This window comes from Camellia sinensis, chromosome 6, assembly GCF_055761805.1.
Source record: "Camellia sinensis isolate YWXY chromosome 6, ASM5576180v1, whole genome shotgun sequence".
Lineage (NCBI taxonomy): Eukaryota > Viridiplantae > Streptophyta > Magnoliopsida > Ericales > Theaceae > Camellia > Camellia sinensis.
The window spans coordinates 99781904-99801086 of NC_138966.1; the positions used below are offsets into that span (position 1 = coordinate 99781904).

General features: G+C 33.3%; 1 protein-coding gene across 1 annotated transcript; it reads left to right on the plus strand.

Annotated features, from left to right (window-relative positions):
- Nucleotides 1-8951: 8951 nt before the first annotated feature.
- Nucleotides 8952-18939, plus strand: LOC114280686 (putative pectin methyltransferase QUA2). Its single transcript, XM_028223056.2, has 9 exons — nt 8952-10023; nt 10665-11370; nt 11467-11599; nt 12373-12613; nt 14065-14290; nt 14415-14593; nt 14928-15231; nt 16375-16513; nt 18345-18939. Exons 2-9 carry the CDS (start codon nt 10673-10675, stop codon nt 18501-18503), a joined length of 2079 nt encoding a protein of 692 aa, XP_028078857.2. The 5' UTR covers nt 8952-10023; nt 10665-10672; the 3' UTR covers nt 18504-18939.
- Nucleotides 18940-19183: the final 244 nt, after the last annotated feature.

Genomic DNA, 19183 nt, shown 5'->3' on the forward strand with positions numbered 1-19183 from the left:
AGTACGGTAAACATTCAGTCTATACAGAACAGTTAGACAGTATGAAGACAGGCGGGGGAAAACAAACAAAACACCCCCAAGCCATAGCACGGCAACTCGGAACCTCGCAGTGAGGCACAAAGGCTGGCTTGACAAAACTGGAGTTACCCTGACGCTCCTAGCTCCGATCTGGTGCCTGTACACCTACATATATATATGAGCAGTGAGCTAAAGCCCAGTGAATAACATAAAGCGTAAAGGGGTTTAGAATGAATGTCCTTACAGTAATGAAAACAGTTCAATTCAATCAGTATTTCAGTTGTTCAGTACAGTAAATAGTCATATGTGGTACATCCATTAGCATAACAGTAACAGTAGGTCTTAAAAGACCGAACAGTAATGATGGCCATCAGTCAGTAAACAGTAGGGGTTCCACGAGGGAACCGACAGAGATCTCTGTAACAGTAACAGTAACAGTAAACAGTAGGTACTAAGGATGCCACAGTACAGTTCAGAAATAAAGGACATACATTCATTCAGTAATACCAGTTCAGTAAACAGTTCAGTTCAGTATTCAAAAGATATCAGTTGAACATATCTTTACACGATTGTTACTCACAGAGTTCTGAGCTACAGTATGCTAGAGCGTGTCTCCCCAGTCGCCAACCCTACACAGTTAACAGATTGAACACACACTAAGCTACCCAATTGGGAACGGTAATAACTTAATTCCTAATGCCTCGGTGTGTTCTACATCTATATCCTCAACAAGATGCCTTAAACTAGGCCTAAGAATGCCTAGAATGGAATGAGGATGCAAAGATGTACATTTAAAAGCATTTTCAGAAAAAATAGGGTCCCGCTCGAGCGCATGTTTCCCCGCTCGAGCGGTCACGCAACAAAGGTACACGCTCGAGCGTAAACTTACCCGCTCGAGCGTACTGTAAAAGTACTGGATGGGTGAAATCTCCGCTCGACGCCCGCTCGAGCTTGAGACAAGACTCCGCTCGAGCGCCCAATCATCCGCTCGAGCGGACTGTAAAACAGTGCAGAAATACTGGATGCTCGAATTCTACGCTCGAGCGGCACCTCCCCCCGCTCGAGCGGACGACTGAAATCTAGAAATCCCAGATTCGAGCTCCAGGTTCAAAACCAAGCTCAAAAGCCTCAAAACTCGACCTCTTGGGCTAAATTTCCAGAAAACACATGTAAACTCATAGTTAAACATGGTTCAAAACTCAATTTGAAAAATCAAAGCCCAAGGGTGTTTTATTCAAACCCAATTTCAAACCAATTTCAAACCAATTTCAGGAACAACATTCAAACATGTCATGCATGAGTTTTAAACCAAATTAAAGCTCCAAAACTGGTTCAAATGAGCTCATTTCTTTTCAAAACCAGATGAAAACATGGTCTATAACAACAATATGAGCATGCATGTACTAATGTCCATGTAATCAACCTCAAAATGCAACAATACTAACATGCATGCAAGAAATGAGCTTCAATCCACCATTAATGAACCAAATCATGACTTAGCTCTACAAATTAACATGAACCATGCATGAATCAACTTAAAGACAAAATCAAAAGATGAAATTCATACCTAGGTTCCTCGAATGCAAGTCTAGAGGTTCAATACAGCAATCTACACTTCAATTCCAAGCAATTCAAGCCAAATCAACAAGAACAATTCTCTCTCTCTCTAACTCTCCTCTCATGGTCGGCTAAGCTCAGGAGAAATGGCTGATGGAAATGTTTTGAGTCAAGGATGCAAGGCTCTAGCATCACTAGGTAGTGTGCCACTAAGGGTGGCAATATGGTAAATAAACCAAACTCTTTAATTAGCTTGTTTTAATCTAATTTAATCATACCTAATCAGTTTTCAGATAATTATATCATAAAATCACATTAATTATGATGATCATTAAACATCAATCAGTTTCTAATTCGGCCGCCGATAAGGCCTTCAATTAGCAGTTTAAACATATAAGCATGAACAGATAATCATACAGTCAAACAGATAGAATGCAATTCAAACAGATGTATTCATTTAATTCAGTTTAAAGTTCGGTCAGTCAGTTCAGTACTTTAATCAGTTCAATTATCAGTCAGTTATCAGTCATTATCAGTTCCATTTAGCAGTAATCGGTAATCAATCAGTCATTGATCAGTAATCAGTATGAGGGTTGTTACAATATGGATAGTAGCGTTTGAAATTTCAAATTTTTGGATAATTGTCTCAAACTCTAGTGTTTTTTATTAATAAAGATGGTAACAATTTAAAAAGAATATATTACCGTACCTATTTATCTATTTGTTCACTTTCTATTTATTCATACGTCAACTATTTGTCCACTACAATAGTTGGTCACAGGCAACTTTTTTGGTGACAATGATTTTCAAGAAAATTTCCTAGCAACTTTCAGGTGAGCTATTGCCGATGGGCCGCAATTGATAGTAATGTGTGAGAATAAAGAGAGAAAATAGAGATAGAAAAAAGTATAAGGACAAAAATAAAAAATATATACTCTATATTACTTTTTAAAACAATGATTGTACTTCTCACCAATATATTTCATTAACCATATCTTGAAAATCAAAACGAATCAATCACTAGACTTAATGCTATATGCCCCCATAAAAATAGACTTATCACCAAAGTAGAAAAAAAGTAAAGGAAAATTGATAAATATTTGTTCTTTAGGAAAATAAATAATTTATTAAAAATAGTTTTTATTACTCAAAAAATAAGGATTTACTAGTAGTTTGCCTGTGCGATACATGGTTTATTTTTTTTTATAAATAATATTTTATGTTACGGTATATGTGTTATAAAAGAATAATATTATTTTAAATTTAAAGTTAAAGTATTATTTTAATTATTGATTGTGATATTTTAGTTCTATTGTGCTATAAAGGTATAATCATCATATAATAATTTTACATAATGTATATTAAATTATAAAATAATAAAATAAATACTTATTTTGATATTAAAAATAATAATTAAATTGAAAGGAGAATTAGTAACGTAAAATTATAGTGATTCTAATTATTTAATTATTTAAAAAATTAAATATAAATTTGTTGTAGTTAGATTAAGAAGAAAATACATTCTTTTTGAATTATTCATACATATTGTATATAGGTATATAAAATTTGGGAGAGACTCCTATCCATGGAGAGTCAACTAGAGAGTGTTGTTGGGCCTCTGTGGGCCCACTATGGAGCCCGCATCGATAATGTAAGAGTCGTCAAGTATTTCATCCTGGTAAAAAATCACGTTGATCAGATATCAATAGTCAATTGATCAGATCACATTTGTATAAATAGTTTATTTTAAAAATCATACTTACCATTGACACAAATATGATCTGATCAAGTGACTATCGATATTCGATCAATGTGATTTTTTATAGAGATGAAGTACTCAACGAACCTTACACATTAAACGATTTAGATTATCGATGTTAGCTCTATAGTGGGCCCACAGAAGCCCAACAGTACTCTCCAATTCGATTTGAACTAGAGCGAAGCTGTGTTCATAAATTTAAATAAGTATAAATGTTTCGTAATAAAGAATTTCATATTAAATATATAAATTAATCATAAGATATTAATAATGTAAATGAAAAAATAAAAGAATGTTTAATATTTAGAAGAAAATTAATTTGTAAAATATTATATAGAGGTAGTTCAGATTAAATAGAAATCTTTTACATAATTAGGTATAAAGGTATAGCATTTTTAAAAAGTAGAGGAGAAGAGTGATTGACACATGAGAGAGACTGGGGAAAAAAAAAAAAGTGAAAAAATGAAGGTAAACATTATTTTTAATAGCATGCTATATATGATTAGTGATAAGTCTATTTCTTTAAAGATATGTCATCAATGATATGATTAATAAACATGTTTGGTGTGGAGGGAAAAAATAGAAATTTTTACCAACTGGTCCTAATAATTGAATTACTCATTAGGTTTTCAGTTTCCATCTCATGTACTAGGAAGTCCTGTTATTTTTTTTATCCCAATTTTGTCTCTGTTACCAGCTGATAACAATCCCTATTTAAATCATTCCAAACACTTTCTAAATATTTAATTGTTTATGATATTTATTACTCATTAATTTTTTCAATTTTTATTAACTTCTCTCTTAATCATTTTTTCAAAACTCTTATTCTTTCTCATATCTCTCTCTCTCTCTCTCTCTCTCTCTCTCACACACACACACACACACACACTAGAAAATACCACCATTGTAGCTATGGTCATGGCCATCCACCTGCAACCACCATCGTCGTCCGTCACTAACCACCTCCACTGGTCACCACCACCACCTTTGCCGGCCACTACCACCACCATTGTTCACCAACCATCTCCACCGTTGTCGATCTATAGTTCACCATCTCCGATCAACCGCCACCGTTTACTAACTACCTCCACCATCGTCGATCTACACTCCAACATCCTAGATTTACATCGACTTAGTTGTTCCTATGGTGAAATCAACTTCAAACGACTACAAGCAACATTGATTCTCCAAATCTCACCTCCCTTTTCGTCACTCTCTCTCTCTCTCTCTCTCTCTTTGTATTTCTCTTAAACCAAATCTGCTGTATCAATGATAAATGTATCATTGATATATTTCTTTGAATCTTGTGTTAATTTATGACGATGATGACGAGATTTTTTTTTTGTAATCTTTTAACAAACAACTAGTGAGAAATTTATCATCGAATGTGTTTATCATTGCTAAATTTATTATTGAATATGTTTTTGAATCTTGTGTTAATTTGTGACGATGATGATGAGATTTTCTTTTTGTAAATTTTTAACAAATAGTCAGTAATAAATTTATCACTGAATGTATCTATCGCTGAGTATGTCTTTGAATCTTATGTTGATTTGTGATTTGTGATTATAAAGACTAAATTTATCACTGAATATGACTCCTTACCTACCTCCTTCATTTTCTTCATCCATATTCTTCTTATTTTCTCTTGTTGCCAGCATGGTGGTATTGACATGGTGGAAATAGAAAATGGCCAAAACAAAATATTGTCAAAGGCTAAAAGTGGTCTTCGGTGGCCGGTTAAGAGAGAGAGAGTGTGTGTGTGTGTGTGGAACGGTTGAGCGATTTCTACGTGTGGGCTAAATGTCAAGGGTAAAATGGAAAGATGTGCTAGATTATTTTGGGTCAAGACCTCATGGAAATTAAATCAGGTTTAAAGGACCGACCTATAACTCCCCCCAAAAAATATGAGTTTAGACCTAGGCCTAAGCCCAGTCATAACAGCCTAAGCCAAAAATGATAAGCTTAAACGCATCCTTTGAAACTTACAAAGGGTAGCCAGCAACAACTTGCCATCTGATTAAGGTGCATGGAGGACAAAGCAATTATAAAAGATAGCCTTTTAGAAGACTAAATTTGCTAAGTAAAGGAGAGGTGTTGGATAAACCTTCATTCAACGATGGGAGGCATAGAACATATAAGACTAAGATGCATATTGGGCAAGGTGAGACGCAGAATTGTTCGATCAGTTTAATCATATGGACATGACGTTCGACAAGTTAGCCATTGACATCTGATATCATCTAAACCATCCATACACTAATGATTTAACAATCAAAGGCAAAGTACACTTGGCAAGTTGTTTAACCAAAGCCAAGTTTTCCTCCAATCAAAGCAAGATTCAACGAATGAGATTTGAGCTAGAATAGCTATAAAAGGGTAGGCAAACAAGGCATAAAAAATAAGTAGATTCTATCTAACCCAACCAAAACTCAATAAAATCCTATACTAGAAATATTTTCCTTTTATACTATACATTATGGTCGATCATTGTGCTGACTCGTCAGAGGGTCATTATGGCCAACCCTGATTGGAAGTGATCACTAACATTTGCTTTCTCTTTATAGAGTGTAAAGAATTGGGTATATCATCTCGTTTTTCTTGTGAAAATAATTTCACCTTTCATATTGGGTGAGAAGGACATTATTGTTTTGAACATTTTTTCCCCTTATTTTTACCTCATAATGCCAAGCTTATGGTGGCCAATAACCGAAAAAGTTGTTGGAAGTGGCCAAAATCGACGACTGGTGGTGGTGATGGTGGTGATATAGTCAAATAGATAAATTAAGGTCGAAATATATGTGACGCATGAATAAATGGAGAGATTACATGTAAATAAATTTTTAAACAAATAATTGATATATTGATAAATAGGTGACTAGTAGGCAAATGGAGAGACAGATAGATGGTCTTTCAAATAATTTTGTACTTTTGGCTCAAAAATATAAAGCTTGGATTATAGTCCCCAAAAAAGAAAAGAAAAAAAATTAGGAAAATGTCTCGTAACTCAAATTTTGTGGCTCAAAAATGGCTTAAATGGCCAAAACGACGTCGTTTTGGTCATTTTTATGTTGTTCTGTACTCAAAACGACGTCGTTTTGACAATTTGAGCCACTTTTGAGCCACAAAATTTGAGCTACATAGCATTGTCGAAAAAATTATTGCCCCAATCTCCTAAAGATAAAATGTACAATTTTTTTAAGTATTTTTTTTTCCACAACAAATCTTAAATCCAAGATACACATCTTCCACGCGGGGTTACATTATTAGCCGTGGCCATTCAATTGGGAAGAGGTGTGGTGTAGAGCATCACCGCCTATCATCGTCATTTATTTATTTATTTATTTATTTTGATCAGATCATCATCATTCGTAACTATAAATGACTTATTTATTTTGAACAGATCATCATATTCGTAACTAGTGGAGTTTTCGCGGCTTAGTTGCGGAAACTTATAATTTGTCATTTATTTGTCAAATTAGAAGATTAAAAAAAATTAATTCACATCTATTTATTAAATTGATAGATGCGGATTGGATGAATTGATGGATAGATACGAATCGGTTTACTTATTTAAATTTTTACAAAATTTGAATATAATATAATAACTTGTCAATATTTTTTTTTAGATAATAATCCAACTCAACATAATTAAAAAATTATCAAGTAAATTGTCAATACAAATAATAAATATATATAAGAAAATCATGCATTATTAAAACTATTTCATTATTATTTTTTATTTAAAAATTATTTAATTTGATTTTTTTAAAATAATGACAAAATTAAGCTTTATATTTTTCAAACAAAAATACTAAATATCAACCCTTACCATTTGATAAAAAGATTTTTATTAAAAATACAACAGAATATCTAAACTCTTTTTTAATTGAAAATATAAACAAAATATTTAAATAAATTAAAAACTTAAAATCTTACAAATTACTAGGGGCGCTTGTAGTTTGACGGTTCAATTACAGTTAAAGAAACTTTTAATCTGCCATTCATCTAAAACTAGACTGATTGGAAGAAATTAATAGACAGAAAATCATTTATTTACCGTCACGCATTCATTTAAAATACGACAGATGAATTCAATCCAATCAATTTAAACAAATATCCACAGCTAGTGAAATGTTTTGAGAAATTAATAAAAAATTAATTTTTTAATTTTTTTAATCTACCTTATTTTTTTATAAATAAAAAATATAAAAAATAATATAACTTAAAATGAATAAAAAATCAAAAACTAACGTTTTTGGTTCTTCCTAAAGAACCCACGAAGAACGTAACAGATTTTTAATGATTAAAAATTCGCAGTATAAGTCATATTTGGGCCCACATAATATCAGCGATTTATTTAATGATGCATTTTATATTATTTATTGATTTGTTTGTTTGTTTGTTTATTTGTTAAATATTTTTATTTTTTAAGGGTTCAGCATTTGCTTCTTGGATCGTTGTCGGTTATCTAAACCAACCAACCCAAAAATAATTAGAAGTAAATAGTAAAAATTATTTAGACGACAAAATATAAAAAAGAGAAAGTAAAATTGTCAAAAGAACAAACTATATGATTTATTTACCAAAAAGATAATATTATGTATATAGAAAAATTTATATAATTATGTAAAAATCTAATATATAACTCATATGTATTTGAAGGTAGTTTCCACAATTTTAAAATTAAAAGTTTAACATATTTTCCATTTTATTAGATGTTATTGTTACAGCAAGACATAATAGCAAAATTTATAACAACACTATTATAGGAATTATAATCTTTATAAAATTGAGAAATGTTACAATTATTAAAATATTTCATAAATTTCTTTTACATTTTATGTGGCAGATAACTCCCATAATTTATTAAAGAAAAATGTTAAAAAAAATACATATAACCTTAAAATTTGTGAAATTGTTTTGAGATATGTAAAAATTGTATTAAAATTATAAATATTTTTACAATAATTTTTTTTTATTGACAATCATAAAAAATGTCATTAACAAGACTTTCTAATAAATATGATTAGTCTTACGTATATATCTATAGAGTGAGTTTAGGTGAATCACAAGTTTCGACTCAACTTGCAAAACAACTAGAATCGTTAAAAACAATTCTCAAATGGTTTATCCTGCAAAACATTTAGAATTGTTGAGCTCTTAACGATCCTAATTATTTTTCAAAATAAGTCAAAACTTAAGTGTAATATTTTGCTATTTACTAGTGAGGGTAAACTCACCCTCTACAATACATATGACTTTTATTACATTAGTACATAAAAAGGTAAAACAAAATAGTGAAACAAAATTATTAATAAATTTTTATCCAGAATGTTTTATTTTGAAAAAATTATAAAAAAATATAAAGATTTGAATCTTATAATAAAACAAACAATGAGTTTTTAACTTTAATTTTTTGATTTATTTTCAATATAAATTATTTTTTATTTTTGTTAAAAAAATAAAAAAATATATTTTAATTAGTAAACTCAATAAAAAAATTATATCTTAGACATTTGTCATATCAATTTTATTTAACAAAAATATACAAATAATTTAAATTAAAAATAAATCAAAATATTAAAATTTGAAATGACAAAATTAACAAGCTCTATTTTTTTTTATTTTTGCTCTGTTGAAGGTAGAAAGGGGAAAGAAAAGGTATTGAAATGATTAGCCAGTAAGTAAGTAGAGTCGAAAATCTGTCCTAGATTATTTATTCTATGTTTCTTTCTTTTGATTCAAAAAAGCTTTTTATTCTCATTTGATCCCTTCTTCACTAATAAATAAAGAAGAAAATACATACATACATATACATATACATATACATATACGTATATATATATATAGAGAGAGAGAATGTGGGTAAACCTGTTGATTTCATGGGTACATCTCTCAGGGATGAATGGTAAGAATAAGTTTTTGTATTTTACCATGATTCAGGCATTGTCTTCTGGCTGACATTTATTGAATCTCTCTCTCTCTCTCTCTCTCTCTATACGTATATATATATGTATGCATTTGTAAATGTATATGTAATGTTAGATGTCCGGTAATATCGGCGCAAGATAGAGTATTTATCGAATTGATTTAACAAATCTTATCGATTTCGGCGTCTGCCACCGTCTCTCCGCACTCTCGTCCTCTCTCAGATCTACGTTTTGTGTGTCACTAATTTGTAATTTTCACACACTCTTGAGAGAGAGAGAGAGAGAGAGACAGAGAGTCTGTGATTGAAATCAAAGTCCTGTGTTGAATTGGAATATTATACTATTTGTGATTGTAGTGTATAGATAGATAGATATAGGTCTCTTTCGTGGTTTGGGTTTTTCTTTCTAGAATGAATAGTTAATTGGGCGGTGAGGGATTTGTACGCAGAAGTAATATTCACGAGAATTGCATTTGGGATCGAACTCTATTAGTAGACGATAGTGTGCAAGTGAAATCACTCAATCTCTCAAAGTATTCAACAAATCCCTACTCTCTCTCTCTCTCTCATCGCTAAATCTAGAGAGAGAAAAGACAGTGTGAAAGAAGAAGAAGAAGAAGAAGAAGGAGAAGGAGAAAAAGAGGAGAAGGGTAGTCGGAGCTTGGACGAGAAGACAAAGACTGAGTTTGTATTGTATTGTAGCTACTCGTGAAAACCGCAATCTAGGGGCTTTGCTCTTACTCTCTGCATATTTCAGGTAGTGTTTGTATTCTGTAACTAGTTTTTTTTTTTTTTTGTTTGGATTCTGTTTTCTTTTATTGTTTTGGATTTGTTTGTCAAATATATTCGATTGATTCAAATGGGTTTTTATAGTTTCTCAGTTTTTGAGGTAATTTAGCTGATTTGAATTTCGTTTGTAATGAAACTTGTTGCCCCTGTATTTCCTTCCGATGTTAAGGACCTCTTTTTTAGTGATAAAAATGCTCCATAATAATGTATTTCTTTAAATTATACTTGTTCTTCAAATCGCTTTCTTTCCTTTTCTGGTTTTACTGTTACAAACGATCGGGTAGTTTAGTCTTTTGATGACAGATATAAAATATGGTTGTTTTCTCAATCAAAACAATCCTAATAATCCTATGTTAGGCTTCTGAGTATTATGGATCTAGTACAGAAAATGGAAAATGGATCTTATCCTGGAGTACACCAAATTTCTTTTTTTTCATGTGTTTAGCTTTTTTGGGTGAATACTAATGTGTTTAGCTCATTTCACTGAAAATCTTTTTTGGGCTTTTTTGTTTACTGTTATTCCCTTCAATTTGTGCCAGTGCTCTGGTGCTGACAACTTTTCTGGGTGTCTGTCTTTCTCCAATTGGGTTGTGTTTGTGTGGTTTTCAGATTGGAAAATGTCAAGGCCACTACATCGAGGTGTATCTGGTGGGGGCCGATTCTCAGGCAACAATCATGTTTTCTGGAATGATTCTGAGCTGAAAGACAAAACAGACAAGGAAGATCATCGTTCCTCGTACTTATCTTTTAGATTCCCTTTTCGATTTCTTTTTCCGGATAATTCATCTTCTAAACTCGGTCTTAGTGAGAATGGTTTTGCACCTGATCCCTTCAATACCGGAACTTTAAGAACTCGCCACAAGTTAACTTTGCTCTTACTAAAGTTCAGTTTAGTTGTGATTGTAATTCTTGCTCTTACTGGATCCTTTTGGTGGACAATTTCGATCACAACTTCATCAAGAGGTCACATAATTCGCGGATATAGGCGTATCCAAGAGCAAATTGTATCAGACCTATGGGATATTGGAGACATTGCTCATGCTTCTGCACGGTTGAGAGAATTGGAGTACTGTCCTGAGCAGTCTGAAAATTATGTTCCGTGCTTCAATGTTACGGAGAATGTTGGTTTGGGTTTTTCTGGAGGTGAAGAGCATGACCGCCATTGTGCACAAGGATCAAGGCAAAATTGCTTGGTTCTTACACCTGTCAATTATAAGATTCCTCTTAGATGGCCTACCGGAAAAGATGTCATCTGGGTTGCAAATGTTAAAATTTCTGCAGAGGAGGTACTTTCCTCCGGAAGCTTGACCAAGAGGTAAGTGGGGGTACTAATGTCATTTTTTCAGAAACTATTCTACATCAAGCCCTGATTCCTGAACCTGTTTTGGTTTTTAATTCAATTGGGATGTAGGATGATGATGTTGGACAAAGAGCAAATTTCCTTCCGTTCAGCATCTCTTATGTTCGATGGTGTTGAAGACTACTCACATCAAATTGCAGAAATGATTGGGCTGAGAAATGAGTCTAACTTCTTACAAGCTGGAGTAAGTAGACATTAAATGTTTTATGGAATCAGCTTTTTTGTAATATCTCTTGTTTCATTGCTTTTATTGTCCTCCACTATCTGGGCTGGTCTTAGTTTTGTTGCATCCCTTGATCTGATACGCTGGAATTTTAAAAAAAATTCCATGTTGTGATCAGTCAATTTACTGAAGTGCCTATCCATATTGATGATTATTGCAATGATTAATCTCAGTTACCTTTTATTCTTTTGTCACAAAAATTGCCAAATGCAATTACATTACTAGTTTCCTTGCATCTATGCTCAACCCTCATGTCTGGAAATGATAATTATATTTTCATTTCTACTTATAATTGCAAGTAAATAGCTCATGTGAAGACAGTTTGCACACCCAATGATAAAAGCTTTTGTAATATTTCTTTGATGTTTGTTGTATGCAAGTTGAATTTGGACCAGTCTTGAAAAGACCCAATTTGGACATTTCCTTGCTTTTTGGTAAATGAGTAGTATGCTTATCAACATATTGGGACTCCTCAACTAGATGTCTAGTTTTTTCTTTTAATTTATGGGTAATAATTCATTATCATGTCCAAAATGATTGTCAACAAACAGTTTAGGCAAGACCTAGTAATATGCATTGGCATTGGTAGGGCAACATCAACTGAAACCGTAAAAACATTTCAGGGTTTTTTATTGGATATACATCTGATGGACGAAAAAAAATCATTTAGTTTGGCACTATTACAGAATAAAAACAAGAATCTAACAAATTGATGCTTCACTTCAATGTTTCAGGTTAGGACCATCTTGGATATAGGATGTGGTTATGGTAGCTTTGGAGCACATCTCTTTTCAAAACAACTGTTAACCATGTGTATTGCAAACTACGAAGCTTCAGGAAGCCAAGTTCAGCTGACTCTTGAAAGAGGTCTTCCTGCAATGATTGGTTCTTTTGCTTCAAAACAGTTTCCATATCCGTCTCTCTCCTTTGATATGGTGCATTGTTCACGATGTGGCATTGACTGGGATCAGAAAGGTATCAGTTGAAGGCTAGTTATGAAAGCAATGCTTATGTAGGACGCTTGTACTATCATGCATGGCAGATGCATATATTTATAATTGCAAACATATTGCTTACATTTGATGCGCTTTAGTACTGCAATTTGTTTGCAGTTATCTTCAGTTTTCTTTAATGGAAGATAACCACATCAAGATAGTATCAAAAGCTGTTTTTGGTTGACAATTTATCTTTTCTTAATCTCAGACATAATCAGTTTTATTTTCCTTTGTTTATTTATTTATTTTTGGTTTTGTTTTGGGGTTGAAATCTCATTCACAGTGATCAGTGGATTATAAGAATATTCATCTAGTATGTTCTTGTATATTGACCAAAGAAAAAAAAATCTAGACAGGGGGGCAGGATCTGTCTAGTGCTTGATCTGCTTACCCAGACAGATACAGAGTGGCCTTTGTTCAACTAACCATGCTCTATGCTATTTGCAGTATATAGATAGATGTTAAATATCTTTCCTTTGGTTCTCGTGCTCTCTTACGTAATGTAAAAATTTAAAACCTTAGTAGAGATCCAGACCATCTTATGTATCTTTAGATGTATTTTAGAAAGCCTACCAAATGAAATTCTAGGCTTTGCTGAGTTGGCCATGCTATTTTAGGCATCTACTCAGTTCAGTGATACTACAGACTTCATTTTGATAAGTAGTGACGTTGCAGAATTTTGTTTAGTTTATTTATTTATTTATTTTATTTTATTTATTAAAATAAAATATGTATTCTGAAGGAATAGCTAGACTAATATGGTTTTATTGCCACTTGAGTAGAAAGAAATTTAAAAAGGGAGGTGTTTCATTCTATTTTCTATCCACCTTTGGCAAATATTACGTGGATTTCAGATATTTCAATTTTCATCAACGTTAAAGTTGGTAATATATTGCACATGTGGGTGGCAAAAGCATTGCTGATCTAATGACCTTCAGGTTTCAACCTTTTAAACCACAAAAATTGTCCAAAGCCATTTGCTTTTGGTAGATCTTTTATCCTGAGAACTTTTGTGAACCTACCTTCCAATTGTAACTATTCATGAGGTTAATTGACTGAGGAAATGGTAAATAATGCACTGCTTTGTAAGCAGTTTGCTGAATAAGATCTGTGTATTTTGTTGGCCAAATTCTCATCTAGTAGTCTGACGCACTGAACTCTATAGACGTTTTAAAGCTTAAAAACTATCATAATTATTGCTTTTTGAGACTCCACAAAGCTAGTGCTTGTTAGGAAACAGTGTGTATTTGTCATGCTTCATCTGTTGTTGAACTTTTTTCATAGAATATCATGTTGCTGTTATGCATAAATTATTCATTAATATTAAATACAGAATATTTAGTTGGTTTCCTAGCATTTGGGCTAATGTGTCCTGCTGTGGGGTCGAGAATGCTGATTTTCGAAAGTACACTTTCTGTCATGTGGTTGCAGAGGGTTTGCTTTTGATTGAAGCTGATCGAGTATTGAGGCCTGGTGGATACTTTGTGTGGACTTCACCACTTACCAATGCTCCGAGCTCTCATCGCAACAACGAGAATCAGAAAAGATGGAAATCTGTGCTCAATTTTGCAGAAAGTCTCTGCTGGGAAATGTTGGCGCAACAAGACGAAACTGTTGTCTGGAAAAAGACTAGTAAAAAGAGTTGTTACAGCTCTAGGTGAGGTTACTGATTAATTAATTTATTTATTTCACATTTTATTTTTATAAACTAGTCAAATGTTTTATGACCATGGAAGTGATAAGCAGTCCTAATTTGTGGTTTGAACTGCTTCTATTTCTAGGAAATCTGGATCTGGTCCCTTCATCTGCAGTAAGGGCCATGATGTTGAATCCCCACACTATCGACCACTCCAATCCTGCATAGGAGGAACTCACAGCCGTCGATGGATTCCTATTGAAGAAAGGCCAACCTGGCCTTCTAGGTCTACTAGATTTAACTCAAGTGAACTTGCATATTATGGTAATTTATACATTTGTTAAGATGGCTTTTTTTGGTAAAACCTTAAGTAAACACGGCAGTTAGAGAAGCACTTTGGCGCTACATTGGTAGCATAAAAACTTTCACTCATCATTTCGTCTGCCTTAGGTATATCCTGAAGGGTTTTAAATATCAGCTGTTACGTTTTGTATCGGCAGTTACATATCGGGATTTTGAAGTTCTAATACCGTTATTCATTAATATATCTGCAAATATTGTCTGATATAATATTGGCTGATATATGTTTGTATTGCCGATACCAATACATAGCCTAATACCGATTGATGATTTTGTCAATGGTTGCCATGTTTACCAGGTCTGCATCCAGAAGACCTTGCTGAGGATAGCCAAAACTGGAACTTTGCAGTTCGTAACTATTGGTCTCTTCTCTCACCTTTAATATTTTCTGATCATCCAAAGAGACCTGGTGATGAGGATCCTTCTCCACCTTATAACATGCTCAGAAATGTGTTGGACATGAATGCCCGTTTTGGTGGTTTCAATTCAGCTCTGTTGGAAGCTGGGAAATCTGTTTGGGTCATGAATGTTGTCCCTACAGATGGACCCAACTCCCTTCCCTTAATCCTTGACAGGGGTTTTGTTGGAGTATTACATGACTGGTGAGTTCTACCTCAAAGAAATTGCTTTCAATATGTCCTATGAAAACCAATACTGCATTAGCATTCTTGCTAGATAAGTAAAATGGACAACTTATTTTGCAGCGTTCAAACCTTGAAAATGTGACGACTGCTGATAGCTATTTTAGATTAATTTCTATAGACTTTGTGGCTGTTGATTTGTCTGTATTGAGATTCATTTGTAAGCTTTTCTTACTGAAGGGATTGATTTGTCTATTGGTCATCTTGATAGAAGTATAGAACCCCTAAACTGTGTTGTCAAGAGGACCTTGACCTTCTTTTATTTTTCTTGAACTACAGTTATAATTACACCTCATGTCATATAAAATAAATTTGTGTTTAATCTACTTTCTGGTGGTTACATGCCAATTGCTATTTCGAATTGGTAAGTGAAAACAATCCCTTATAGCATTACGAAAAAGTCGTTATGTGGGCATAGTTGCATTAAAATAATTTGGGAGGAATAAACATAAGACTGAATGATGAAATTAAGGGAGTTAGTTAAAAATAAAAGAAAAGACAAAGGTAGAATATGTCGAACTAACAGAATTTTTCTGAACAATTTAGGGTATGTTTGGTTTGAGTTTGGGAGATGAGTTTTAGAGATAAAAAGTACGAAAAGTTGTTTGGTTTGATTTTTTTTAAAAGATGTTTTGGAAAAATATTTTGAGAGAGAATTTTGAAAAAAGTGATTGATTTGATGTGTATGAGAGAGAGATTTGTTTGAAAATTTGTAAACCAAACAAGTTTTGAGAAAAATTTTTGGGAAAATTTGTTTGGTTTGATTACTTTTGAAAACTTATTTGTAGAGAATTTTTCTCAAAAATTTTTGGGAAACACAAACCAAACAAGGCCTTAGTAGTCTGCTTTATAATATTTGGTGGAAATTGATAATGTGACCTTTCTTTGTTGGAAATTATGATAGCATACATACTGGTCTCACACACTAGGTGGAAAGATGCACAAAAATAAGAAGGAAATTTACCATACTGGTTTCATACCTTAGCATTGTAAACTGATTTAAAATTCATATATATGTGTTCTAATTATTCTTCCAACTGATTTACCTGTATGGTTTCTGTATAGTTCTGCGATTTGTATATAATTTGAACTTTTGTCTTTTAGGTGTGAAGCATTTCCAACCTACCCTAGAACATATGATATGGTGCATGCTGAAGGACTGTTATCACTTCAAACTGGTCAGCATCGCAGGTGCACCATGCTAGATCTCTTCTCCGAGATAGATAGGCTACTTCGTCCAGAGGTACCCCAATCTTTTGTTCGTCTTTCTGTGTTCCATGTTTGATAGACATGGATTGATCTCCTTATTTTTAACAAATGGTTGAAAATTAAAACAACTGTGGCTAGGTAACACCAATATTTTTTTTTAGATTATGAATAACAATCACGCATCCAACATGTTTGTCCACCATTTGATGTTTCACAGGTAACACATTTGAAAGTTAAATCTGTATATTCTAAAATGTATTGCTTAAAACAACTGACATTGAAGGATTACTTTCGGTATGCTTCCTGGTTATGTTGGCTTATACCTCTAGTCTACTGTCTAGGGTTTGAGGATTGGACTCTTGAGTGTATTTAAAATAGGCAGGCCTGAGGCCTTTGAGGAGAGAACCTGGGTATCATTTCTATGACTGGGTGCATTGTCCATTTATTTTTCTCCAACTTTTGTAAGAATGAAGGACAAAATTAAATCTTTGTTTTAAAACACCCTTGTGGATAATGTTACGATGTTTGTTGGCAAGTTTCTTACTCCTTGATCCCCAAAATTAATAATAAATTATTTAAACTAGGACAGCATAATTAGAATCCAAATGAAAATGGCATTAGGGGCTGTTCTGTTAAATGTGAGAAAGAGTACTAAATATTCCAGTGTGCAACAGTTACTTGTTGACCTTCAGATAGCCTTAAATTAATAATATTGGCAAAGAATGGTTCACTAGAACATAGTTGGAGAAAATGATGTCTTGTCTCGTGGATTGTAAATAAGGATGGTTAAACACTCAACGTCCCACTCCTGCAGTTCTTAGAATTGTAAATAAGGATGGTTAAACACTCAACGTCCCACTCCTGCAGTTCTTAGAGAGAAGTGCAAATTGCCTAATTTGACTGACAAATATCTATGTAAATTAACAAAGAGAGAATACAAACGGTTAATGATATACAAATGATTAACGATGAGTATCGATGATTAATATTCAATCAGTTAAATATTTAGATGCTTGCTTTTTTGTATTCAATTCACTAGGTGCTCAGGAAACCTTCATGGTGTTTGAATCAACTATTTGCTTCACAGTGCATTTAAAATGAATCCATTGCATTTGGGTAATATTGGATATCCTAGATGACCATGGCATATAGGCACATTTTGCATTATGGTGGACAGTATTTCTTGAACCATGGGTGATTTGAAGTATTTGGGCAATCATTACATTATTGTTCATTTAAGGTCTCAATCTTCTGGAATGGCTAGATTCTTGTGGATAAACTTTCGTGTCGCAATAGTAGTTTATGGACCTTCATTTGGTCTGAACAAACACTCTGTGACCTCCAACTAAACTTCAATATTACTGTCTCCATTTTTCAAGAACTTTATCTATTGATGCTCCTTTTGTTTCTGCAATTGCAAGGCTTACACTCAAAATGCTCATACATACACCAGTTGTACACGTGCGAAGTTCATGTTTATTTGTTATGCTATATGGTTGAGTTGTTTTGCATGCTGTAACTCTGATTTTCTCTGAGAGCTCCTAAATACAATCCATAAATATCTCTCAATTACCCATTTGTACAAAAGTTATAATGCACGCGATGAGTGTATAGAGAAATTTAAAAGGGTGTATTTAGAAGGGCACCTAACAATCATGCTAATGACAGCCATTAAGGGTAGAAAAATGTCCAAGAATTTAAGAGTCTCATTGCATTTTTACACATCCCAAGCATTTTCACAAGTTTTATTCCCTTTTCACACATTTTCAATACATATTTTGCATGTCTACTGAGGCTAATGACAGCCTTTTGGGCAATCATTAACATTTTTCTTCACTAAATTTACTAATCTAAGTGCTGTGCAGGGATGGGTCATACTCCGTGACTCAGCTTCCATCATTGAAACATCAAGAGCTCTCACTACGAGGTTGAAATGGGATGCACGAGTCATAGACATCGAGAGTAACAGTGACGAGAAAATCCTCATTTGCCAGAAACCTTTATTCAGGAGACAAGTAAACTAAATTATGAACTTTGGAAGGGAGGAGCCAAAAATAGGTTGATCATTAAATTCATATTCATTTTTGTGGATCTTCTAAACAAAACATCATAAAGTCCCACCATTGGATTGCCAAGAATCCAAAGTTTTGGACAGAGTAAAAAAAGCAAAGAGAAGAAAGAAACAAGAGTTGGTCTACGTGGAGACAACCACACAACTCCTATGGAGCCGTAAGGTATTCATAGGGCCATGTAATTACACAATTGAGACAAGGTTGAGAAGTATAGGATTTATATTTAATTTACCTACCTTGTGATCTCTTGTTATAACTACAGAAGCACACAACGAATTAGGTTGTGAAGATGATTACAGAATAAGGATATTTCATTTCATTTTCTATACTATATAGAATGCTTGGCTACGTAATTACGTGGTGGAGTATTCTTTTCTTCTTTCCGGCATGCTTATTTTTTTGCAAATCGTTCACTATATGTTGCGAAAAGCTGTCTACCAGAGCATTTAGCGCAGGCTAGAAAATGCTAATGTGATCGGTTGTGCTTCCATGGTGGTTTATTTTCTCCATTAAGTAAAATCATCTCTCTGCCAGGGGCTTAAAGCCCGGTGACATTTCCCCACCTCTCTCACATACTAGAGGTTGGGATTTCGATTCTCGCTAAAGGTGAGGGAGGGGGTGGCAAGGGTTCC

Coding starts and splice junctions, on each gene's coding strand:
- LOC114280686 (XM_028223056.2), top strand. CDS start 10,673: ATGTCAAGGCCACTACATCGAGGTGTATCTGGTGGGGGCCGATTCTCA. Junction 12,614..14,064: donor CATTGACTGGGATCAGAAAG/GTATCAGTTGAA, acceptor ATGTGGTTGCAG/AGGGTTTGCTTTTGATTGAA. Junction 14,291..14,414: donor AAGAGTTGTTACAGCTCTAG/GTGAGGTTACTG, acceptor TTCTATTTCTAG/GAAATCTGGATCTGGTCCCT.